This window comes from Lactuca serriola, chromosome 2 (genome assembly GCF_051521515.1).
Source record: "Lactuca serriola cultivar US96UC23 chromosome 2, Lser_US96UC23_V15, whole genome shotgun sequence".
Classification (NCBI taxonomy): domain Eukaryota; kingdom Viridiplantae; phylum Streptophyta; class Magnoliopsida; order Asterales; family Asteraceae; genus Lactuca; species Lactuca serriola.
The window spans coordinates 234,262,741-234,288,990 of record NC_136409.1 but is presented as its reverse complement, the minus strand read 5'-3'; the positions used below and the strand labels follow the sequence as shown (position 1 = coordinate 234,288,990).

At 41.1% G+C, this 26,250-nt stretch overlaps 2 protein-coding genes and 1 pseudogene across 9 annotated transcripts; 2 read left to right on the top strand and 1 right to left on the bottom strand.

Annotated features, from left to right (window-relative positions):
- The first annotated feature begins 6,680 nt into the window (after positions 1-6,680).
- Positions 6,681-7,846, top strand: LOC145088908 (acidic endochitinase SE2-like). Its single transcript, XM_079027384.1, has one exon. It carries the CDS (start codon positions 6,744-6,746, stop codon positions 7,641-7,643), a length of 900 nt encoding a protein of 299 aa, XP_078883510.1. The 5' UTR covers positions 6,681-6,743; the 3' UTR covers positions 7,644-7,846.
- Positions 7,847-9,199: 1,353 nt separating this feature from the next.
- LOC145088907 (uncharacterized) lies at positions 9,200-11,039 on the bottom strand. Of its 8 annotated transcripts, none has more exons than XR_013701329.1 (5): positions 10,614-11,039; positions 10,133-10,547; positions 9,958-10,055; positions 9,660-9,711; positions 9,200-9,384 (listed from the first exon to the last, which is right to left on the bottom strand). XR_013701329.1 is itself a non-coding variant. In XM_079027380.1 (5 exons), exons 1-4 carry the CDS (start codon positions 10,758-10,760, stop codon positions 9,683-9,685), a joined length of 360 nt encoding a protein of 119 aa, XP_078883506.1. In that variant the 5' UTR covers positions 10,761-11,039; the 3' UTR covers positions 9,200-9,384; positions 9,660-9,682. The 8 variants fall into 8 exon arrangements, 6 of the variants coding, with proteins under 6 accessions (XP_078883506.1, XP_078883508.1, XP_078883507.1 ...); XR_013701328.1 differs by having other exon boundaries at positions 9,958-10,052; XM_079027380.1 differs by having other exon boundaries at positions 10,133-10,218.
- A 1,348-nt stretch (positions 11,040-12,387) lies between these two features.
- Positions 12,388-25,046, top strand: LOC145090193 (uncharacterized; annotated as a pseudogene).
- Positions 25,047-26,250: the final 1,204 nt, after the last annotated feature.

Sequence of the window (26,250 nt, the reverse complement as noted above, 5' to 3'; positions counted from 1 at the left end):
TGAGTTTAGCCATGCTTGGCTAAAAAATATTGGTTGACTTTTTGTTGAATCCTTTGAACTTTTGTTGGGTGTTGAAGAATCCATGAATTTGATCTTAAATCTTTATGAAAATGTTTTGTGTTTTATCATATTATCACTACTAGTATGTTTTTATTCATGAGTTTAAATGTGTTTGTGGTGATTAGTTAGCTAATTTCTTGATTAAGTAAATGATCCTCAAATTAGCAAGCAACAAATGATTTTTGTGTTGTTTTTGCTTCACACGATCATAAAAACATTTCCTCTAATATGGTGGTGAAAGCATTTGACCCCTCTTGGATTTGGTGACTTTTTGGTTCTTAATGCTAGTTGACTTTCACTAATTACATGCTATTTGGAATTAGTGTGTAACAACCGTCAATTTTCGGTCAAGTCAAAGTCAACTGAAGTCAACAAGTCAAACCGTTCGACTCAATTTGCCCGTGAGTGCTAGAGTTTACATTATATAATTCCTAAACAACTCGTTATTCTAATGAGAGATCATAAGTCGAAAAGTGCGTACATCTAGATCTCCTTAACCTAAAACTGTGATACGTGGCGAGCCAAACCGTTAAATCAATGTTGCATACTCATTGGGAGTGTGTAAGATCCTTAAACAAGGCTTAACAGGGTTTACGGACCTTGCATTGCGAAGCCGGACACTCATAAAGGTCACAAATGAAACCTCTCTCAATCGTTTTCACTCTATCTCTCTTTATTGTCAAATCTCTCCCAAATCTCTTTAAGTATGTGAAATCTCTCCCAAATCTCTCTAAGTATGTGAAATCTCTCCCAAATCTCTCTAAGTATGTGAAATCTCTCCCAAATATCTCTTTTTATGAGAAATCTCTCCAAGAATGTCAAATCTCTCCCAAATCTCTCTAAGTATGTGAAATCTCTCCCAAATCTCTCTATGTATGTGAAATCTCTCCCAAATATCTCTTTGTATGAGAAATCTCTCCAAGAATGTCAAATCTCTCCCAAATCTCTCTAAGTATGTGAAATCTCTCCCAAATATCTCTTTGTATGAGAAATCTCTCCAAGAATGTCAAATCTCTCCCAAATCTCTCTAAGTATGTGAAATCTCTCCCAAATCTCTCTCAAAAGTTCCCGTAACTTTTTAAAGTCATTCGGGTCATTCCGACCCTTAACCGGGTCAAAAACGGCTTGAAACGGGGTAAAAACGAGTAAAATAGGCTTGAGGACCCGAAATCACTCTTAAGGACCCGAAACCCCTCTTAGGGCCGAAAGTCCTCTTAGAACCGAAGGTCCCTATAGGGACCGAACCTGCTAATAACCGAAGCTAGAAGAACCGAACCCTTCTGAGCTGAAAGCTGCCGAACCGAACCCGAAGGGTCCTCTCAGGCCCGAACCTCGCACAGGACCCGAACCCGAAGCCTCGGTCCATTTCGCCCATGATGCCTTCGGTCTATTTCACTTCTGACTGTTTCGGACCGAGCCCTTCGCTTCCTGCTTACCTTCGCTTCCTTCGCTTCGCGCCTAGCATCAGGAGGACCGAACCTCGGCCTAGGACCGAGAGGCCTCGCTGGAAGTCCATTTCTTTCCGGTTTTCGAGTAGTTTTGCATTTTAGCTTCGTTTTTAATTATTTTAACGCGGGAATTTCACCCAAAACTTTATTTTGACATATAAGACCCCTTAATTATTAATTAATCACGTTTTTAAGGATAAAACCTTATCCAAGAAAAGTGAGTGAAGTACAAGAGGTGGAGTGTTGACTTTCCTTTATTCTATGACACAAGCAACCACTCTCATACCCACTCCATGTCACTATTCACCATCAGCCCATCCCTAGGTCACTTCAATGTCCTTTCCACTCAATTATCACCCTTTCCCACGTTTTAGAACTGGAACAAACCATCCTCTCTCCTCACTTCTCTCATTTGCTCTCATTTCACCAAGGATTCATCTCCACTTTTCTCTCAAACTTTCTCCATCAAAATTCGAGATTCAAGGCTGAGTATCAAGCTTTCTCACATTCTTGGTAAGTATAATTCACCCTCCTTATGATTGCTTACACAAACCATTGATTGCTTACGCAAACTCCATCACTTTGATGTTAGATTCTCGAAAATCTTCAAGGCATCTTCAAGTGTTCTTGAGTTGTTTACTTCCATTATTCACCAATCCTCTTCTGAAATCACTCAAGGTGAGTTCATACCCCTACCTTTTTATGTTTTCTCAAGTTTTTAGGGGGGGGGATACAAGTTAAAACACCAAGAACATAACTAGAATTTTCTAACAGCTTTCATCAGAAAAGTTGGACTCCATTCACGGACTGTTTTGGACAACTTAAACATTTTTGTTTGAAAAACTGTTTTAGGTGTAAGTATTTCTAGTTCTTATCTTTAAAATGACTACTTGCACATCTCCATACGATTTTTCTACAGTTTATGGTGATTTTTACAAAACTGCCTATCATTTCAAACACCAATCCGGACCAGTCTGTGATTATGGACTATTTCACCCAAGTTGGAGGTCATTAAAAATCATGATAAAAATTATGAGTAAACTAGACACATTTTGGGAACTCTCATAATTTACGGATTTAGTTTTCGACTTCGTATAATTTTTCTATGACTTTTCTAAAACAGCGCAGAAATGTTAAATTTAGTTAACAACATATAAATTTCATAACACTTTGTATTATGTTGAGCAAAGTGTATAACAATAAGTTCTAAATATTGAATGTGTTTCCTTGTTAGTTTATCATCATAAACTGAAACTTAGTCATTCATGATAACATTACTCATTCATTTAGAACACATATATTAAGCTATAATAAGCATAGTTTATGGATTCATAGCACAAATGCATATTCATGAAAGAGTTCTTATACATTACAAACGTTTTGGATAAACTATAATAGGTATAGTTTATGTATCATTTACTTTTCAAACTTATTTTTCAAAGGTTTTCAGTTTAGTTCACGTAAATTTGTTAATGAATAAATTTGTGAGTCATTCGCTTCAGGTTACTTTCAAAGTAACCAATTCAAAAAGTCCTGTAAATTGTAACCAGAATCTCTTGTAGGGAGAACGTGATAGTTGTGTATAGATCTATATTGGGTTTGACAAACCCACACCAGAGCTGCTTGCAACAGCTAGACCGGCAGGTCTGTGGTGACAAGTGTCATTTAACGGCGACGCCTGAAGAACGTCGTATTACGAGGCCGTCTATGTCAAGTATGGTTATGATAGCTCACATGTGGTATTAACAATCATAAGATTTACGGGTTCTAACTTTAAATTAGCTAGTTATGTCGATTTAACTCATAGAAATTACCTTAAGTATGGAAAAATACTTGTACGCTTTCAAATCAGAAAGGGTTTTATGCCGATTTAAAACCACTTTTATATCTTTAAGTATGACGAATACTTGTTCGATTTCGGTCCTGGTATTTTAGGACCACATAACTTATGTAAGGAAAATATTGGATTTTTCTTGGTAACATACATCTCTTTACAAAGATCGATTTTCAAACTCTTACCTTCAAAAGCGCATGAACTCACCAACCTTTGTGTTGACACTTTTCAAAACTACTTGTATTCTCAGGAATTCAGTGAAACAGGAAATCAACCACGTTTTGAGGATGGGACGATAAAACGTCAAACAGTTCATTTTGTATCATAATGTAATTGATTTGAATCATGTAAACATATACTTTGGTGTAACTTTTTCAATTATATTTATGATGGTTGTATTTACTTTGAGCACTATTATACTAGTTGTTGTGATACTCTACATGAAGTCCTCCACTCCCGGACGTTTCCGCCATCCTTGGTTTGGGGGTGTGACATAGTGACTTTGACTAAGGAAATTGTTATGAGCTTCTCTAGCTATTTCAACAATTAAGAAAAGTCTAGGTAATCTCAAGCTCCTTGGATTACTATAGCCAAATTAAGGATTTAAATCAAAGTATTGCATCATTGGATTCTAATGATATGTTGATCAAAAGTCAAAGTGAGGAAACTTTAAGTCAACCATCTCTCCCTTATTGATTTTACACCAAACCCTTATTTTTGTTGAAATTGTCTATTTAAATCATAGTTAATTCTAGTTTGTTTGAAGTATTTCAATACACCAAAACCCCCCATTTTATTTTTATTGTTATTTTACAAGTATTTTTACAAAGAGATTTTTCATAGAGTTATAAATTGAACCAATCTCCGTGGATTCGACCCCTTTACCACTATACACTAATTTAGTGTGTAATATTTAGGGTTATTATTTGTGTTGGCCTCGACAACCACCAAACACCAAATATCACAAAGACAATCATCTAACATACGACTCCTACTGGTGGGCCGACATTGTGGTCGTAGACCCACCACTACCGGAAGGTAACTCGCCTCGTAGTAGCTGCTGAACTGTGCGGGAATCCTCTGACTGCTGCCGTTGCTGCTCCGAAAATCCTCCGGCTATAATTCCCAGAAAACACTTAGTCATACACTGCTAACTGTTCTTAGGGTAAAATGATCATTTTACCCCTGACCAAGTCAAAGTCAAAGTCAACTTCCAGTTGACCTAACTCGCCGAGTCCCTATCCTTCCGTTTGTCCTTATACCCGTCTCTACTCGTCGAGTTAGGCGATGACTCGATGAGTTTTCCTTCTAAATGAACATCAACTGAATCCTCATCCGACTCGCCGAGTTGTATGAACAACTCGTCGAGTTCATCATCAACTGTTACACAGGTCATGTCCTTGACTCTCCGAGTTGTATGAACAACTCGTCGAGTTCATCTTCATCCTTAGAAGATTGCCTTGGACTCGCCGAATCCGTTCATGCACTCGCCGAGTCCCATCAACTTCCAGAACAAAGGCTTAGTCTAGATCGTTGGGTCACTCCCCGAGACCCTCCCTAAAACCTTTCCACACTCAATTGGGTCCGTTTGACCCTCAACTGATATGGGACAGAAACCTTGGACTCGCCGAGTCCAAGAATGGACTCGTCGAGTTAGTCACATCCACTCACTAAATCTCCGATTTCTGATGTACAACCTTCGATCAAAAGATAGATCTATGCTTCAACAATCGAACTAGCACGTAAAGTTACAACCTTTACGTGCTTGCATGGGACTTTGAGCTCAAAAGGTCCTTGTAATAGCTACTTCATGGAATAAACAGATTAGAATTGCCCTTTATATATTGATTTAAAGCTTGGAGAAGAGAAAAACGAACAATGTCTGTGTTCGATCTCTTGTAATAGCTACTTCTTCTTCCTCTCAATTGTTGATGTCCAACTCAAGATCTACAAAGAAGATATTTGATGATGCAAACTCTTGTGAATATAGACGCCCTTCTCGGATTTGGACATCTAGAATGGAGGGCCATCGAGATAATGTTTAGGGCTTGTTCTAACAGATGAGTAAGTGTAACTGAAAGCTTTATCATGTCCATTTTAATAAGTTTTTGTTTTTGAAAGAAACCAAACAAATAGAATATGGACATGATAAAGCTTTCAATTACACTTACCCATCTATTCGAACAAGCCCTGAACTTTGTTCGAACAACCCCTGAACTTTTTTCTTTGGATGATCCTCCGTTCTAGATGTCCAAATCCAAGAAGGGCGTCCACATCCACAAGGGTTTTCATCATCAAATATCTTATTTGTAGATCTTGAGTTGGACATCAACGATTGAGATGAAGAATAAGAAGTAGCTATTACAAGAGATCGAACACAGATGTCATTCATTTTTCTCTTCTCCAAGCCCTAAATCGATAAAGGCAATTCTAATCTGTTTATTCAATGTCATTAAATATAATGTCATGTCATTTTACAACTAGTTGTATACCTAATGAATATGGTTGCCTCTAATGAGAATTAAACAAAAGCGTAAGTTCGTTGAGTTTTTTTCAACAAACAAAACATGATCGGGGTTTTTTGAACAGTTTTGAAACTTCGTTAGTCTTACAAGTCATTTTCCGATATTTAATTACACGTCATAAGCAACGTCATTCGTTGACTTTCATTAGACGGTTGACCCTAAATGAGAAGTGAACGAAAGTGTAAGTTAGTTGAGATTTTTTAGACAAAATGTTAAGTTCGTTAGGTTTTTCTTGAACAGACAAAACATAATTGAATTTTTTGAACGGTTTGAAAACTTTATTGGGCTTATAAGTCATTTTTCCCTTTAATGAATCCTATAAGGTCCATATATATTAATTTTTTGGTGGAATTTTATTTTATTTTTATGTTTCTAAAGTTTCTATTTTGTTTGGTCTATATTAATTTTATATAAAAATGTACAGAAACGGAAATAAGATACATAAAGATGTATATATAATTTTGAATGTAAGTAATAGGGCTGGGTAAATTTTGAAAATATAAACAACCAATTTGATTAGTTTATGGGTCCATCAAACTATTTTAAAAACAACCCATTTTTTGCATAGGATTTTGGGCGTGGTATAATATTAGTAAAAAATAAAAACTTTTTTTCTTTCTTTGGCTAGCATATCACCTAGTTACAATCCGTGAATCTTTCACAATTTGAATAAGATTGAAGTATAGGAACAAGTTGTTAATTAATTTATCTGTTTTATATGATGACACTTCAGTTCTGATCAACCCACTTGGCTTATATTCCATATGCATGCTTGCTTGCTTGCTTGCTTATAAATAAGCTGGGAGCCCTTCTCTCGCACAAACAACTTACAACAACAACATAATTAAATACTACTAGTAGTAATTATCTGAAAACATGGTTTCCATTAATTCCAAGCATGCACATGCACTTCTACTCCTTATCTCCATTAATCTTGCATTCTTTTTCTTTCCAGTACACTCACAATCCAGCCCCAACATATCCATCGGAATCGACAACGAAGGACTGTTTGTCTACGTCTTCTCAGTTGCTGCTGTTGTCCAAGCCGATATTCCCGCCTCCAACGTCCAAACTACATCACTTCAAAACCCAGCCGGCACTGATCACCGTGATTCTGCTGCCACTTGCTCCGGCTTAATCCCTGACATACGAGCATGCCAGAGCCAAGGTGTGAAGGTGTTTCTTTCTTTAGACGGTAGCTACTCTGTCTCTCAAGATGCACAGCAATTTTCCGATTACATATGGAACACCTTTCTCGGTGGCCAGTCCAGTTCCCGGCCGTTCGGTGACGTTGTTTTTGACGGAATCAACTTTAACATCGAGGCAGGATCAGGATCAGGACAGTTCTGGGCTGACGTAGCTACCTCTTTAAAGGTGCACAGCTCATCATCCCAGGCCCAGCTGCAGAAAAAACTCTATTTATCTGCTGCAGTCCCGTGCTTATTCCCAGCTGACGCTCATCTTGGTGTTGGGCTGTTCGACTACGTCTGGGTGCGTTTCTATAACAACCGGCAGTGCGAGTATGGAGCGAATGCTGTTGCTTTATTAGCTGCATGGAACCGCTGGACTGCTCAGGTGACCTCCAGTCGTATTTTCTTGGGTCTGCCCGCAGCCCCGGCCGGAGCTGCCCTCAGTGGATACATTCCGGCGGATCTTCTTACTCTAACTGTTCTTCCATTCATCAAGACTTCTCCCAAGTATGCTGGGGTAATGCTATGGAACACCTTCTATGATCAACAAACTGGATACAGCGCCGCTATCAAAAACAGTGTTTGATGCATCCATGCATACGCATATATATTAATTTAAGTATGTGGTCGGTTAAATTATAATATATATATGAATAAGTTCATATCTTCTGGGATACGAAGTATGAACATGGACGATCATATGGTCTATGCATGTAATTGATGCATATGTGTGTTGAGGATGGTATTCTATTTTTAATTAATCAATATGATGTAATAACTATATATCCACTACAAATACACAAATACTTTCTGGTTCATTGTGATAATTAATAGTGTTAAATGATCCAAAAGGGACGAGTTTTAGAGGTGGCAAAACAAATCGTTTTTTAGATTTGTATTAATTGGCATCCAAATTTTTTCTATTTATAATAGAGATACATAATTTATTGGAGTTCAATAATTGCTGCAAAACCTTTTCTGGTATTTTATAAACCTAAATTCAAAAAAGTTGATACAAATCGGTTTTTTTAGGTGTTGTTTGTTTTTTCATAGGCAAAAGGTTTGCAGTCTTGGACCATATCTGCATCTTTCTGCAATAGAAGATGTGAATCAAACGTCTGCAATCTATAAGAATAAGACTATTTGTTTTTTAACTTTTGCAAACTGTTAAAATAAAATAAAATTGAAATAAACCGATTTTTTTAACTTAAAAGAGTTTTTCAATATTAAATATTAAATAATTATAATTTTATAATATTAAAATATAATTCTTACAACTATCATTGTTAAACTTGAGATAAAGTTTATAAAGCTAATGGTATTAAAGATCATGGCCTTTTTCATTGTAAAAATGTTATCATTTTGAAACTTGACCATTATAAAAAATAAAATCCCAACTTTATGCTGATTACCAATCTAGAGCTCAAACAAAAACCATTACAAAATAATGATTAACAATCAAAAGGTGATTAAAATTAAAGCCAAATTATACTTTTGTTATAATTACATTGATTACAACTTTCAAAACACCAAAAGATGACACTATTTTACACGTAAATAAAACAAAAAAGATGAATAAACAAGAATCTTTAATAGCATTTGGGAGTTTTGCATTCCTTGAAAGAGACCATCGAGTCATAGAAAAATGATAACATCAAGTTAATGAACACCATATGTTAATGATTATAAACTTCTTGCACTAGAAATAAATAACTTTAGCAATAGGTACCAATAAAATTGATTTTTTTTTTCACCCATTCAAAACTTTGCTCTTGTAACACCAAAGTCTATAATCATTTACGTATTTCACACTACAAATAAAATGACAATTAGTGGCATAGAAAAAATGCCACTGAAAACCAAAAAAATGCCACTAATAGCGCTGCCACTAAAGGCCTTTAGTGGCACTTTTCAGTTGTGTCGCTACAGCCCTATTAAGTTTTAGTGACACTTTTTATTATGCCACTAAAGCAATTGTAGTTTTAGTGGCATTATTTTTATGCCACTATTTAACTGTTAAAATAAATATTATTTTTATGCTTGGTGACACTTTTTTTACCACAGAAAAACTATATTCATAAATTAGGTCTGATTTTTTAATTTTAAACGGATTATAAAATAATAACAAGACAATTAAGATAATAAATAAAAAACATAATATCATTAATTTAATTCAAACTTTTCTAACAACAATATTATCAATATTTAAAACACAAGGATTTTCAAATGTTTTTGTGATCCCGTCTTTACATCTAAAATCTTTAGTAATTTTCCATCTCATTGGACTACCATTTCTTGCTCCATTTCTTGTTCTCTTCCTTTGAAACCTGGAATTGGAAAGGGAAACAAAACTGTTAACTACAAAGAGACATAGCTAATAAAAATTATTAAACAATAAGCATATATCTTATATTCTTATTCATGTACGAAGAGACATAACTAATAAAAAATGTTAAACAAATCCATTAAACATGGAACAAATACAAAGTAACTAAGTTGGAAATGCAAAACAGTTGAGCATAAATCTTATTCATGTCCTCTGTTAAACAATAAAATTCCACTAAACAAAAAAATTGTTAACAAAACCATTTCAGCTATGTACCTTTTTCTTGGGCCACATAAGCATTAAAAAAAAGCAACCAAATGTATCAAACCTGTTGAACACAAATTAATCATCGAGAGTAACAATCAACGCAAAATCAGTTTTAAAGCATAAATTAGTTCATCATATCAAAGAAAAAAAATCATAAATTGGAGTGAAATAAGTTCATATTCTATAAACCATTCAGCAAGACAATTAGACAATCCCATTTCAATAAAGAAATGTAACAAAGTTGATGGTTCAAACCCATTTCTGAAAATTGAACACAAATCAAACAAAATCAGGGGAATAAGCTTACCATCACCTCTTGGCTGCGGATCCACCAGGTCCAGCATTGCTTCTAGCTCATCCACCATCGACCTTTTTGGTAGCCCTAACCATGATATCAGCCCCCTGCTACAATCAAAACCATTTCCTCAAAAACTACACATTACAAAACTCATCATGTCAATGGTATAAAAATTGCAATTTACCTCAATGGCGTCAACAATAAGAAGCAGCACAATGACCTTCTCAGAGAACTTCTGCCTCTCATCTGCATCGACAACACGTACTGCACCTGAATGACAAAAAAAAACATCACTCAAAATATGATTCATCTTCACCTTCTTCTTAATTAAAATGTGGACTTTAACTTGAACTTTTTATCTTAGAGATTTCATCAAACAAGTTATGTGCATCAAAAAATTCATCTATATTTTAAATCCCTTCATAAATTTCTTCACCCAAACTTATTTCAAAACATAAAAATAGGATTGAATATTTGAACTTTTCACAGAAATCAAAAATCAATCAAATTATTAACTAATCCTTTGAATATTGTTGATCTAGTACTTGATGGAAACTTGAAGGGTTCTTCAAGAACTTCCCAAATATCCAACGCTGAGACTGAAGCAATCAGTTAGCCAATTGTTTTCAGGTTGAAGGAGAGTGAAATTATTGAAGAATGCATACCTGATTAGGATCCGTGTTCATCATGAGAGAATCGGCGAAAACCCTAAATCTACTCCAATGTGCGATAAATATGATTTTATATACCATACCATCCGATCCTATGTGACATACATATGCGATTGACCTCCGAAATATAGCATACATCATATTTGAATATCTGATGTGATAGATGAAAAAGCCTCGATATTGGGGGGATTATTGGAGGTGTATGTTTGATCCATAGAAGATCAAGACAGTGTTGTGGTGTTGTTGGTGAGGTCCGTGAGGAAGATAAATAGTGTTGCTCCATTGATCGTCGTGGTGAGGAGAGAAAGAGAGGTGGAGAGGTGGCTTGGAGAAGCGGCAGTAAGTTTGTAAGGATGAAACTATGAGTGCTCTATTCCTTTGTGCCATTTGATTTCACGAAAAAAGAGTGGACTATTTGATTTCACCAAAAAAAAGAGCGGACCATGGAGGGAATTAGGAGCGGGACATTAAAAATAGAATTTTAAGTAGATATACATAAATACATGTGCCACTAAAAAAAATATACAGTGGAACAAAATAAAATGTGTCACTAAATGTAATTTTATTTGTAGTGTCATATTTGCAAGAAAAAAAGTCTAGGATCCTAGAGGACTTTAATCAAACAGTTGGTGTGCTATGATTATCAACTAATTTCTACCCTATTTAGATCAATTTAAACATACATAATATGTCAAAATTGAAACAAAAGATCATTATAAGCAGAATAACAACAATCAAAATAATTTTAGCAACCATATAACAATAATAAAAAAATATGATATCACAAATATGATTTTATAACACATTTAAGCAACAAAATCTGATTTCACAAGCTTTTTTTTTGGTGAAATCAGAAACAAGAGGTGCAAACCTTTTTTTAGGGGAAAATCCGATAGTGAGAGATTGAAGAAGATCGATGGTGAGAAGCGGAAAAAGATCGGTGGTGGAGGGAGTCGTCGATGATATGGAGGGAGCAATGGATGTCGGCGGCAACTGTGGACGTCGACGTCAACGACTATTGTGGCGGCCACTAGTCTGGAAGGCACCGACATCTAGAGGAGGAGGATGATCGATGAAGGATGGAGGGTTGAATAGTGAGAAGGAAGGAGGCACTACAAGAAAAACAACCTTTTACGACGCGCAATTTACGACACGCGCTGATTAATGATACGCAAAAGTGTGTGACCTAAAAAAGCTGTCAGATCTTTAGAAATTTGAAGAATTTTGGACGCACATTTTTGTGTGCCCCTAAATTTGTGTCACAACAAAAAAAGAAAAAACACGGAGGGCACTTATTAAAAAGAGCGTGTCGTATAAGCATATCGTTTTATAATTTTTTAGGAAACGCATGTTCTCTGTTAATAACAAAGGGGGGAAACGAAATCCAAAAAGTTAAAAACCCCGCCTTGTGTTCTTTTCTCCATTGTTTTCACCAGTCAAAGATCCCTTCTCCTTACAAGCCCTACGTTCGATTGATGCAGAAGCAGGTTCGATTCTTCTCTTATATGTTATCTTGAGCTTGATTTTCGATATCATAATAGAATGCAGGGGTTATTTTTTAACTATCCTAAATTCCACAAAATCGCAGGAACCATTCTTGCTAGGGCTTTTTTCAAGAATGAAGTTCTCGGTGTTCTCTGGCCTCTACAACAATCATTGATCATGATTGTGGTTGAATAGTTGAATGTACCGCTTTCTCAACACGCTTTCTTCCTCATATCTGTCTCTGATTATCCCTCATGACTTCCACACACAAACACTATCGATCATGAAACGTCTTCAAGGTAATCGTTATTCTCCCTCTTCTTCTCTATCCTCTTTTGTTACGGCCGAGCAACCTACCGCCTCCACTACCGCCATCACACCCTTCTATGATGCTCTGCTTCCATCACTCTATGAGAAAAAACCTAAAACCTTCTACCACCATCACATCGATGCTTCACCTGCTGAATCAATAGTTACGACAACTACCTCGTCATCCACCGATCCCAAGCAAAACCTAAACCAAGTCATCAATTCAATTCAGAAAACCCTAGGAACCATCCATCGGCTCTACCTCACTGTCTCTTCCTTCAACGTTTCCTCCCAACTCCCTCTTCTCCAACGTCTATAAGTTCTTTACCTGTGTATTATCAATTTGATGTATTTTCTAAACAGGAGCGTGTTTCAAGATTGTGATACTGACTCGCTATGTCAAATAAATTCTTAATCAAATCATCTACTTTTACTTATGGAATCTAGATAATTTTATTTTCTTTGTATGCAGAAACACACTTGTTATGGAGATGGATAATATGGAGAAAGTGGTACCTCTCTCTGTCTCTGCACATAAGGTGTTTGGTAAAACGCACCAAAGAGTATTTTTTTTCTGATTACAAGTTTTTTTATGTTTAGGTACAAGTCAATGCTAAAGAAAGGGGCGTATATTCTTTTGATCAAAAAATTGTCTGAAATAATATTTAATTTTACCGCTGAATTTCATTCATGAGAGATTATGTTCCATTTACATTTCGAGTGAAAAACTTTCTTTTGAGCAAACGAGTTATTATTATAGATGAAAAAGTTTAGCATTTTGATGAGGTTGAAGTATGTGATTTGTAATTATAAAGATGTTACATAACGTAGGGAACACGTTTTGAGGCTGATGAAGAGATGTGTGGGGATGATGAGGATAGGGACGCTTTGCAAGAGACCATAAAGAATATGCAAGCCATTACAGGAGCTCGTATTCAGGTCTATTTAAGTTTCTCTGTTCTCTATAAGCTTATCTTCTATGTCGAGTGTTAAAGTCTTTCTTTTGAGGACTACACTTGACAAGAGAAATGATTATAGCTGAAAAGATTATTGTACCGGTTATCAGGTGATATCACTACACCCACCCCCTGGTGATACTTCAACAGAGAGGGCAGTACAGATAGATGGATCCAGTGAGCAGATTGAGCCTGCAAAACAGTTGGTTAATGAAGTAATCAGTAAGGTATGTGCAGTTTTACAAGGAGACCAAGCATCAGCTTGGTTTCAGAAACTGTATGCTAGATTGCACTTGCTTTTCAGTATACATAGCATCTTTATTCTTACTTGGATAACATAGTATACTTTGATTTCTCAATATGTGAATCCAATGGCTGCATGACTCAAAATGAAACTCTTTAAAATGGGTTTTTTTTAAAGAACTTTCTGCTAATTTAAGACAAGTTGGGTATCTTTTAGTTAAAGGTTCTTACACCTCCCATTTATGCCCTTCTTATTTGGTCTCTTATTGTAGAATATATATATTTTGAGATCATCTTATACCATAATCCATAAACTTGATAAATTGCCACCACGTGCTTCTATTCCCTATATTCTACATGTACAATCTGAGGTTGCGGATTTCTGTTGGTGCTGCTCTTTGGAATCAACAACTGTCTGAATGGTAAATGCATGCAGATACATATATTGCATAATGAAAAGAAGGGAGCATATTTGTATATTGGATCGAATTGCCTCTGCAGGGCTGTTGGAAGTTGGAACTTTGTCATCTATACTTACAGTTGTTAGAATTAACTGATGAGTGTGTCTTATTGGGGTTCTAACAATGAAATATGCATATATATATATATATATATATATATATATATATATATATATATATTACAAACCTGGTTATGAATATGATAAATCTAGGGTTTATATGGATATTTGATATAGTTATATTAAGCATATAAAGGGTTTAAGGACTCGAATATTATGTCTTGTTGCTGATATTGCTGTTAGGATGATTCAGTGGGTGTTGGGGTAGTTGGAGTTTTGGTGACACCTACTTGAAACTGGTATGGCTAAAGAGAGAAGAACTACAAATATATTGTAACGACCCAATTTTCACGACCAAAAATTATGTTTTAAAACATTACTTTAGAAAATATTAATAACTAAAAACATTGTTTGATCAAACCATAACACAAAGTGAACCATGTCTAAAATCCAATTCATACACCCAATCCAAAATATCAGAGTACAAATCCCAGTGAAGCTCGTAAATGCGGAAACCGGAGAGTGTGTGTGTGACATGCTGCTACCGCGCCGACTCCTTTCCCCTAGCTGAGGAGGTACATGAAACCAAAACTGAAAACCGTAAGCACAAAGCTTAGTGAGTTCCCCCATCATACCACATACCATACGAACACGTAACATACATACTGTCAGGCTATTCTGGGGTGCCTGACTACCCGGTACGGCCGTTCTGGGGTGCCGTCCTACCCGTATCAAGCCATTCTGGGGTGCTGACTACCCGTTTCAAGCCATTCTGGGGTGCTGACTACCCATGTCAAGCCATTTTGGGGTGTTAACTACCCGTGTCAAGCCATTATGGGGTGCTGACTACCCATCGGTCCTAACAACCGATCCTCGGGGACTAGTCCCCTCTTACTACCTTTATCTCATATAACATAACAAGCCAGCATGCAATCATATCATCACGTACTGTCAAACATATATGGGGTGTCCGACCTACCCTTCGGTCCTAACAACCGAACTCTACATCTATCACATATACATATCATGCTAGCATACAACATATCAGGTAGTAGCAAACCTATATGATATCACAAAGACAATCATCTAACATACAACTCCTACTGGTGGGCCGGCATTGTGGCCGTAGACCCACCGCTACTGGAAGGTAACTCACCTCGAAGTAGCTGTTGATCTGATCGGGAACTGACTGTCTAATGCTGCTGCTGCTGCTCCGGAAATCCTCCGGCTGCAATTCCCACAACATACTCAATCAAACACTGCTAACTGTCCTTTGGGTAAAATGGCCATTTTACCCCTGATCATGCCCTAAGTCAAAGTCAGAGTCAACTTTCAGTTGACCCGACTCGCCGAGTTGGCTTCCCAACTCGTCGAGTCCCTACCCAAACAATTGTCCTGAATCCCGTTTCTACTCGTCGAGTTAGGCGACGACTTGACAAGTTCTCCTTCTAAACTGATATTCAAGTCCTTCATCCTACTCGCCGAGTTGTATGAACAAGTCATCGAGTTCATCTTCATCCGAAGAACACTTGCTGCTGCGACTCGCCGAGTTGTATGAACAACTCGCCGAGTCTGTTCTTGATCTAAGGAGATTGCCTTGAACTCGCCGAGTCAGGGCATTGACTCGCCGAGTACCTCCATAGATGAGTTCAGCTTCCGACTCACTGAGTCACACCCCGTGACTCACTGCTCACTCGACACTACGAAAACGGGACAAACTCGGAGACTCGCGAACAGACTCTCTTGTTCCTCAAATCCTTCGACTTCCTGTCGAGGATTGCAACTGGGCGCTCAATGAAATTCAGGCTGTCATCAACCTGAATATCCTCCAAAGGCACTATTGCTGAATCGTCCACTAAGCACTTCCGCAACTGAGAAACATGGAAAGTGCTGTGGATCTGGCTGAGCTCGGCTGGTAGATCCAACCTATACGCTACCTTGCCTACCCGGGCTACGACCCTGAATGGTCCGATAAATCGCGGGCCCAACTTGCCCCGCTTCTTGAATCGAATGACGCCTTTCCAGGGCGACACCTTCAGGAGAACCATATCCCCGACTTGGAACTCCAAGTCGGATCGACGCTTATCGGCATAACTTTTTTGCCGACTCTGAGCAGTCTAAAGCCTGCTCCGGACCTGCTGGATCCTCTCGGTCGTCTTGAGCACCACTTCGGTGCTCCCCATGACCCTCTGGCCAACTTCACCCCAGCATATCGGGGTCCTGCACCTCCGTCCGTACAACATCTCGAAGGGAGGGCGGTCGATACTCGCGTGATAGCTGTTATTGTAGGAGAACTCGGCCAGGGGAAGATAGGTATCCCAGCTACCACCGAAGTCTAGCACGCACGCCCGCAACATATCCTCCAGAGTCTGGATGGTCCGCTCGCTCTGACCATCCGTCTGCGGGTGAAAGACAGTGCTAAAATGCAGACGAGTGCCCAACTCGTCATGGAATCTCTTCCAAAATTTGGAAGTAAAACTCACATCCCTGTCCGAGATCACCGATACTGGCACCCCATGCCGTGCCACAATCTCCCTGATATAGATGTCGGCCAATTTCTCGGCCGATATGCTCTCCTGAATCGGAATAAAGTGAGCACTCTTGGTCAATCTATCCACGATGACCCAAATCGAATCCACTCCACGTGCGGTCCTGGGAAGCTTCGTGATAAAATCCATCGTGATATCTTCCCATTTCCACAGTGGAATATCCAACGGTTGCATCTTGCCATGCGGTCTCTGATGTTCGGCCTTGACCTTCCTGCAGGTCAAACATCGCTCGACGTACCATGCCACTTCCCGCTTCATGCAGGGACACCAATAGTCTAGACGAAGATCCCTATACATCTTCGTCGCCCCGGGATGAATAGAGAATCGGGACTTGTGCGCCTCCTCCATCAAAATCTGGCGCACGCCTCCGTGATACGACACCCACACCCTACGGTGTAGTGTCAATAGTCCTCGGTTATTATAATCAAAGGAGGAAACCTGACCCACCACACGCTCGCTATTTCGATGCTCATCCTTGATAGCCTCCTGTTGAGCCTCCCGAATCTGCTCCATCAGGGGAGTCACCACGGTCATCCTCATGCAAACGTCCCTGATCGGCGCCGCCCTGCGGCTAAGCGCATCGGCCACCACATTGGCCTTCCCCGGGTGGTAAAGGATCTCACAATCATAATCCTTCACCACGTCCAACCATCGACACTGCCTCATGTTCAGATTCGGTTGATCCATGAGGTACCTCAAACTCTTGTGGTCCGTGTAGATGGTACATCGAACCCCGTAGAGGTAATGTTGCCAAATCTTGAGGGCAAAAACCACCGCCCCCAACTCCAAATCGTGCGTCGGGTAGTTCGCCTCGTGAGGCTTGAGCTGCCTCGAAGCGTAGGCAATCACATGCACCCTCTGCATCAGTACCGCGCCCAACCCAGAAATGGACGCATCACAATAAACCACAAAATCCTCTACGCCCTCTGGCAGGGCTAAGATCAGCGCCTCGCACAATTTCTGTCTCAGCGTCTCAAATGCAGCCTGCTGCTCGGGTCCCCACCGAAAGACCACGACTTTCTTCGTCAGCCGCGTCAGGGGCACGACTATCTTGGAGAAATCCTGGATAAATCTTCGATAATAGCCTGCCAATCGCAGGAAACTCCGAATCTTAGATGGAGACTTCAGAACCTCCCATCTCATCACGGCCTCGACCTTGGCCGGATCGACCAGAATCCCGTTCTGGTTGACGAGGTGTCCAAGAAATCGCACCTCGCGCAACCAAAACTCACACTTGGAGAACTTGGCATACAAGCTCTCCCTCCTCAGGGTCTCCAACACCTCCCTCAGATGCTCCTCATGTTCCTCCCGAGTCTTGGAATAAACCAAGATGTCATCGATAAAGACTATCACAGACCGATCCAGCATCGGTCTGCACACGCGGTTCATGAGGTCCATGAACGCGGCAGGAGCATTGGTGAGCCCAAACGGCATCACCACGAACTCATAATGGCCATAGCGCGTCCGAAACGCGGTCTTCTGCATATCCTCCTCCTTGACCCTCATCTGATGATAACCCGAACTCAAATCAATCTTGGAGAACCAAGATGCTCCCTGAAGTTGGTCAAAGAGGTCATCAATCCTCGGGAGCGGGTAACAGTTCTTCACCGTTACCTTGTTCAACTCTCGATAATCTATACACATCCGATGCGACCCGTCCTTCTTCTTCACAAACAGAATCGGGACTCCCCAGGGCAAACTGCTCGGACGAATAAATCCCTTGTCTAGCAACTCCTGCAGCTGCGTAGACAACTCCTGCATCTCAGGAGGAGCCAACCGATACGGTGCCTTGGCTATCGGAGCCACACCAGGAACAAGGTCAATCCTAAATTCAACCTGTCGCTCAGGAGGTATCCCAGGAAGCTCCTCTGGAAAAACATCTGCAAAGTCTCGGACCACAAGAACCTCGCTCACTGTCGCCTTACCCGCCTCCCGGGTATCCATCACATACGCGTCATATCCTGCGCATCCCTGCTGAAGGTAGCGCCTAGCCCGCGCTGCTGAACATACAGCAGGTCCATACTGAGGCCTCTCACCATGAATCACTAACTCTCCCCCGCTTGGGGTCCTGACCCGCACTAGCTGCTGCGCGCAATCTATCACCGCCCCATTAGGGCTCAGCCAATCCATGCCTATAATCACCTTGTTCCTACACAACGGAATGGGAACCAAATCTACCAAATAGCGCTCCTCGAACAAACGCAACACGCAATCTCGAAATACCATCGATGCTCGCACCGATCGATCATCAGCACTCTCCACCTCCAAAGGGCAATCTAACTCGCCTGATGACTCATGAAACTTCTTGCTAAGCGCAAGGGAAACGAATGATCGGGATGCACCCGAATCAAATAACACCTGAACTGGGAGGCCGTTCACATGGAACGATCCTAATGCATACATATACATACAGAGCACATATCAATAACATAACATCATAAAAATAAGATAGAGGGAAAGAATCATACCCGTCACCACATCGGGTGCGGCACGTGCCTCCTCGGTAGTCAGCTGAAATGCTCGACTCCTCACCATTGGAGCCTCTGCCTTGCCCTGTCGGCCATCCGTGATCCACAGGGTCGCTGGAACTGGCGTTGAGACTGTCAACTGGGGGGAATTGGCCTTCTTGTGGCCCTTCTGGTTGTAGTGGAAACACAGCAACTCTGATGTCTGAATGACTACTGCCAGAGCAGTGCAATCCCTGCTGATGTGCCCAGTCTTGCCGCACTTGTAGCAGCCTGATGATCCCATCCTGCACGCCCCCTCGTGCGGCCTGCCGCATTTCCTGCAGCGGCTCGGTCCTGACTGGCCTTTTGGCCTACCATCTGATCCCTTGGGCTTCTTCCCCGAAGCCCCTCCTGCCTGATCCTCCTCTAATTTCCGTTTCCGGATGTGCTCCAAATCTATCTCCCTCTCCCTTGCCCTGGCAATCATAGAGTCCAAGGTAGGGCAAGCCGAAAAGCTAACATGCTCCCGAATGTCAGCTCATAGCATATCATGATAACGAGTCCTCCTCATGTCCTCGTCACCAGCATACTGGGGCACCAACAAAGCCCTCTCCCGGAACTTGGTGGTGATCTCCGCCACAGTCTCCATCGTCTGCCTCATGTCTAGAAACTCCCTGGCCAGCTGCTGAAGCTCGACAGCCGGCGCAAACTCTGCCCTGAACCTGGTCACAAAGTCCGACCAGGTCATAGCCTTGGTAGCTGAGGCTCCCAACGAGTCACCCACTGACTCCCACCAATCTCGGGCTCGGTCCCGTAAACACCCTGTTGCATACCTCACCTTCGACCCCTCAGGGAAGAAGCTAGTCAACTGGGCAGACTCGATGTCTGCAATCCATCGCCTGGCAGCAATGGGGTCTTTCACCCCATGGAAATCCGGCGCACCACTGCCCCTGAAGTCCTTGAAGGACAGTGTGCGAGATCCTGACTGGCTAGATGTCATATCACTCCTGAATGCCCGAAGGCGATCCTCCATCAACTCCATGATCCCTTCCTTGATCGACCCAAAGAGAATGGGGGTCGACTCAAGGATGCCTCTGGTGATCTCTGACGCGATGAAATCGCGTAGTCCCTCATCAACCGGCTCGGAACCTGATCCCGAACCTGACCCCTCTCCTGAACCGCCATCTACCGGCCTCGATCGAAGTACCACCATTCTACAATACATCACAACAATCATTAGTGATATTGATACTTCCTGAGGGATCACAACTACTTACAAGTTCCCTGGTCTTATCTTGGCCTTCCTTGGTTCGGGTACGGATCCTCTGCTTTCAGTAGTACGGGCCCATACTACCTTCCACATCTATCCGTACCTTCTTCAAGGAATGCCTCGACTCCACCAGATCCCTTTCACTACTGCTGATCACTGCTATACTCATCCTAGGCTTTCCCTATGGAAATCTCTACTCTAACCAGTCCTCAGCTGCTGCAGGCCTCCTTGTAATGCCAATTAGCCATTACCCGAATACCATCACATGTGACGAGGCTCAGATAATCCTTCGAGTACCCGACTCGTCCCTACAACGGTTGGACTCAAACAAGAGCTGCACAGTAGGATCGAATCCGGCACTCTAAGATTATTCAACCCTGATCACATGTGACGTGACGCATTCGCCTAATGGCTAACACCCATTATTCAGAGTCCCACGTAGCACGAAGCAAGCAACATTCAGATAAGGGTAACAATCTCAATTAACTCTATCTACTTTCAGGAATTGAGCTAGCATTTAGTGCTAAGCTCATACTACCAGGCATAACCTAATCAGGCTATCCTACTTACTGTCTACTCAATATCTAGCACGCAATTCTCATACAACTGAAACACATAAAGCAAGCACATAAGGCATCACTCCTACATCCTTAGTCCTATTCTAGCATGCCGTTCTACAAAAGTTGATAAACATAACATAAACTTGTATGGGTACTTTGGGGAATACTTACTTGAGCTCGGCCGGTCGCGCACATCACACACTTCGTTCTTTCTCAAAACTATTTTCTCAATTTTAGAAAACATTTTCTTTTATAAAATCTTTTAATCCCTCGATTTGAGTTCAGACACTCCCGAAGGTGTGTCCGAATCCCTCAAATCAGGGCTCTGATACCAACTTGTAACGACCCAATTTTCACGACCAAAAATTTTGTTTTAAAACATTACTTTAGAAAATATTAATAACTAAAAACATTGTTTGATCAAACCATAACACAAAGTGAACCATGTCTAAAAGCCAATTCATACACCCAATCCAAAATATCAGAGTACAAATCCCAGTGAAGCTCGTAAATGCGGAAACCGAAGAGTGTGTGTGTGACATATTGCTACCGCGCCGGCTCCTTTCCCCTAGCTGAGGAGGTACCTGAAACCAAAACTGAAAACCGTAAGCACAAAGATTAGTGAGTTCCCCCATCGTACCACATACCATACGAACACATAACATACATACTGCCAGGCTATTCTGGGGTGCCTGACTACCCGGTTCGGCCGTTCTGGGGTGCCGTCCTACCCGTGTCAAGCCATTCTGGGGTGCTGACTACCCGTGTCAAGCCATTCTGGGGTGCTGACTACCCATGTCAAGCCATTCTGGGGTGCTGACTACCCGTGTCAAGCCATTCCGGGGTGCTGACTACCCATCGGTCCTAACAACCGATCCTCGGGGACTAGTCCCCTCTTACTACCTTTATCTCATATAACATAACAAGCTAGCATGAAATCATATCATCACGTACTGTCAAACATATCTGGGGTGTCCGACCTACCCTTCGGTCCTAACAACCGAACTCTACATCTATCACATATACATATCATGCTAGCATACAACATATCAGGTAGTAGCAAACCTAGATGATATCACAAAGACAATCATCTAACATACAACTCCTACTGGTGGGCCGGCATTGTGGCCGTAGACCCACCGCTACTGGAAGGTAACTCACCTCGAAGTAGCTATTGATCTGATCGGGAACTGACTGTCTAATGCTGCTGTTGCTGCTCCGGAAATCCTCCGGCTGCAATTCCCACAACATACTCAATCAAACACTGCTAACTGTCCTTTGGGTAAAATGGCCATTTTACCCCTGATCATGCCCTAAGTCAAAGTCAGAGTCAACTTTCAGTTGACCCGACTCGCCGAGTTGGCTTCCCAACTCGTCGAGTCCCTACCCAAACAATTGTCCTGAATCCCGTTTCTACTCGTCGAGTTAGGCGACGACTTGACAAGTTCTCCTTCTAAACTGATATTCAAGTCCTTCATCCTACTCGCCGAGTTGTATGAACAAGTCGTCGAGTTCATCTTCATCCGAAGAACACTTGCTGCTGCGACTCGCCGAGTTGTATGAACAACTCGCCGAGTCTGTTCTTGATCTAAGGAGATTGCCTTGAACTCTCCGAGTCAGGGAATTGACTCGCCGAGTACCTCCATAGATGAGTTCAGCTTCCGACTCACTGAGTCACACCCCGTGACTCACTGCTCACTCGACACTACGAAAAGGGGACAAACTCGGAGACTCGTGAACAGACTCGCCGAGTCATATGAACGACTCGCCGAGTCGTTGCCATGCACCCACAAAATACACAGATTTGCTCGATTCCAGTCCATGCCATTCACAGATTTGGACTTCTAGGACACGAATCACACGTAAAGTTTCCAACTTTACGTGTGGATATTCACCAATATGGATTTTAGGGCTCAAAATGCCTCAAAAGGGTAGATCTAGGGTGATCAAGCAACATGGGGCCATAAAGCTAACAGATCTGAGCTCCTGGAGCTCAATCTTGCCTAGATCCAGAGGCCAACCATCTTATTACGACATATAATGCACATACAAGCTTGGGGATTTGTCCAAGAAAGACCTAAATGAAGTACTAGGCATAGAATCATGGGGAAAACGGGTTATACCTCAAAGGAACTGCTGGAAGAACACAATTATGCCTGGATGGCTTCCCTTCTTCTGGATCTACTTCCTTCCTCCTTCAAAACCTTCAAAAGCACACAACAAAGCTTCAATTCTTCAAAGAACAAGCATAAACGAGGGTTGGGAGCTCTGGGGAGAGAATGGGGGCTGGCATGGGGCGGATAAGTCGCTTAAATAGGGTGCACACCCCTGAAACTTAGGGTTTCATCCAACAGCTGTGACTCGCCGAGTCCAGGATATGGACTCGCCAAGTCCAGGATATGGACTCGCCGAGTCGCCAACTTAAACGTGTCCCGGGTCCCGCATCCACTCGGCGAGTCGAACCTATGACTCGCCGAGTCCAAGGCTAAAAGAAGGGAAATACTCAAATAAGATTTACGTACCAGGAACCGGGTGCTACATATATCATTGTTAAAGAGATTTCTGCATATTGGGGTTTGATTGAGGATATTAATTGCCTAATTCCTATCCGACTATTTATAGGTGTTATTCACCATTTTTATAAACCATAAGTATTTCTTTGGACAAGAATGATACACTGCTATCATATATTGTAAAGTTTTTTGCCTCCTTTTTTTTATTGTTGTACCCATTCACTTCGAATAGGGAGAGGATGGTCTTCTTCTCACTTGTGTTGTACTGCTGGAGTAAGCTCGGTAATACCACCCGACCAGTACGGTATGTAGGCCACTAAACCCCGTATTGATATATGCTCATCAATATTAATTAATGTGCCTTAATAATCTAATAATAATAATATTTGTGCTACTGATTACTTGTAACATGTAATTGATTTCCATGCTATTTTTTTCTACCTACCATATTTATATGAATGTATAAAATTACAAGTATATGCTTTGTTAATTAATTTTTACCATGCATGTTTATAGAAATGTTTTTTTTGGCTAATTTGAGATTATGATGACTTTTATCATATGCAGAATCGTCCGAGAAACTCAATGGGAAGCGGTGGAGGAGGATATTCACAGCAAGGCTACCTAGCTCGACCCCAGACAAACACCTGGGCCCCACCCGCACCCCAAATGCAACAACAAGGCTATGGTTACATGCAACCAGGTGCATACCCCGGTCAGCCCGCTCAATACTCCCAACCCCAATACGGCGGCTACCCTCGTTCAGCCGGATATGTCGCCAACTGGGACCGGTCCGGTCAGTAAACCGCACCAGGAGGTGTTGCTGCTGGTCGTGTTGATGGTGGTTATGATTACTACAACCAACAACAAGCTCCCCATACCCAACCACCTGGTGGCACTGTGGCGGCAGCAGATGGGTCTGGTTATGGGTACAGTCAGCAGGGTCAAGGTTACAGTCAAGATGGGTATGGTGGGTACTCGCAATCTGGTTATGCGCAAGGATATGATCAACAAGGCTATGGTAATCCAATAGTTGGATATAATGAAACCTCTAATGGTCAAACTGGTCAAACTGATTCATATGGTGGACAAGCTGATACCACTGTTGCTCAAGCTCCACCACCTGCATTTGGAGCTCAATCTAGTTATGTTCAGCCTCCGCCGCCTGCTGCTGCTTCATATGGTTCCTATGGGGCCCAGCCGCCTTTTGGATATGGTGGCTATGGACAGAAGCCTCCTGTTACTCCACAGGCTTATGGACAGCCGCCGCCACAGCAGTCTCCTAATGCTGCCCCACAAGGTGGTGGCTATGCCAAACCAGCTCCTTATAGTGGTTATGGGCAGGCGGATGCAAGCGGTCAGCGCCCTCCTTATGGTGGTGCTGCTGCAGGGTATGCCCAAGCAGCGTATGGGCAGCAGCCGGCAGCAGCAGCATATGGAGGCTCATATGGTGGTGGTTACCCCCAACAACCTCCTGCATATGCCGGCGAAACGGCTGCTCCGGCAACCCAAGCAAGTCAGGGTATCAGTGGTGGTGGTGGTGCGGTTGCTAAAGCTTCACCTCAACAAAGTTGATGATCAGGTAAGATGAGTAGAGAATGTTGGTTATAATATTGTGGTAAGTGTTGGTGCCCAAATCTCCCAAAGACATATATAATGTTGGTTACCCTTGCTCGATATATTGAAGTCATGGAGAAAGACATATATAAGGTTGGACCATTTCATAATTTTTATATCATATTTATAATTTATAATTTATAATTAACAAATAATTTATCTTTATTTAGGCACACTTACTGGATGGGCGGGCAAGTGTTGGTGCAAGTGTTGATTCAGCCAGGCAAAACCTGGCAGCTACATTTGTGAATGATTTTGTAAATGCTGGCTTTGGTCAGGTATTTAATATTTTTCGACTACTTTTTTCAAAATAAATAAATAATCTAATAATTTAATTGATGTTTCTCTTTTAAGGATAAACTAAAGAGGTTCATTTGGCCTTCCGGTTGGAGAAATAAAGTTGATCTTGCATTAGGAGATATACATGTTGCAAAGTGTATCAATTCTGACTACCCATGTATCCCATTGGAGGAAGCTCAAGGTTCTTAACTTCTCTTACAATGTAATAATCCATCTTCACACTTATTTTGTAGTTATGCTTTTTTTTGCAGGCAATATAGATACTTTGAGCAAGTTCATAGATTTAGAGTCCTTGAATGATGTTACAAAGGAAGAGTGGAGACAAGTGAGGCACACATTTAAAAAATCAGCACAAATCTTGTTTATAGTGAGGCACACATTAGGTTATTAGAACTATTAGTTTGTAAATTTCTGTTACAACTCTACTGATTTGTTTTATCTTTTTATGGAACGATTATTTGTATGACATTAAATTTTATGCAATGGATTGTATTTTTTGTATATGATATTTTATTTTCTATTATGAGAATTAGTAAATATATAAATAATATTTTCTTTAAACATTTAAAATTATGATACGCAAAAATGTGTGTCATCTTCATTTATGACATGGCCTTTCTTGACAGGGGCTTTCTTGATACGCATTGCGTGTCATTAACAAGCGCGTCGTAAGGTTACGAGACGCGAATACGTGTCGTCTTCATTTATGATAGGGCCTTCCTTGATACGCATTGCGTGTCGCAAATGCGCGTCGTCTCTCTTTATGACAAGGCCTTCCTTGACGCGCATTTGCACATCGTCTAAGCCTTTTACGACGCGCAATGAGCATCGTAAAAGGCTGTTTTCTAGTAGTGAGGTGTTG

Excerpts from the sequence above, each read along its gene's own strand:
- LOC145088908 (XM_079027384.1), top strand. The coding sequence starts at position 6,744 with ATGGTTTCCATTAATTCCAAGCATGCACATGCACTTCTACTCCTTATC.
- LOC145088907 (XM_079027378.1), bottom strand. The coding sequence starts at position 10,760 with ATGATGTATGCTATATTTCGGAGGTCAATCGCATATGTATGTCACATA. Across the intron at positions 10,219-10,613 it reads TGAACACGGATCCTAATCAG|GTGCAGTACGTGTTGTCGAT; the intron begins GTATGCATTCTT and ends TTTGTCATTCAG. Across the intron at positions 10,056-10,132 it reads TTATTGTTGACGCCATTGAG|CAGGGGGCTGATATCATGGT; the intron begins GTAAATTGCAAT and ends TTTTGATTGTAG.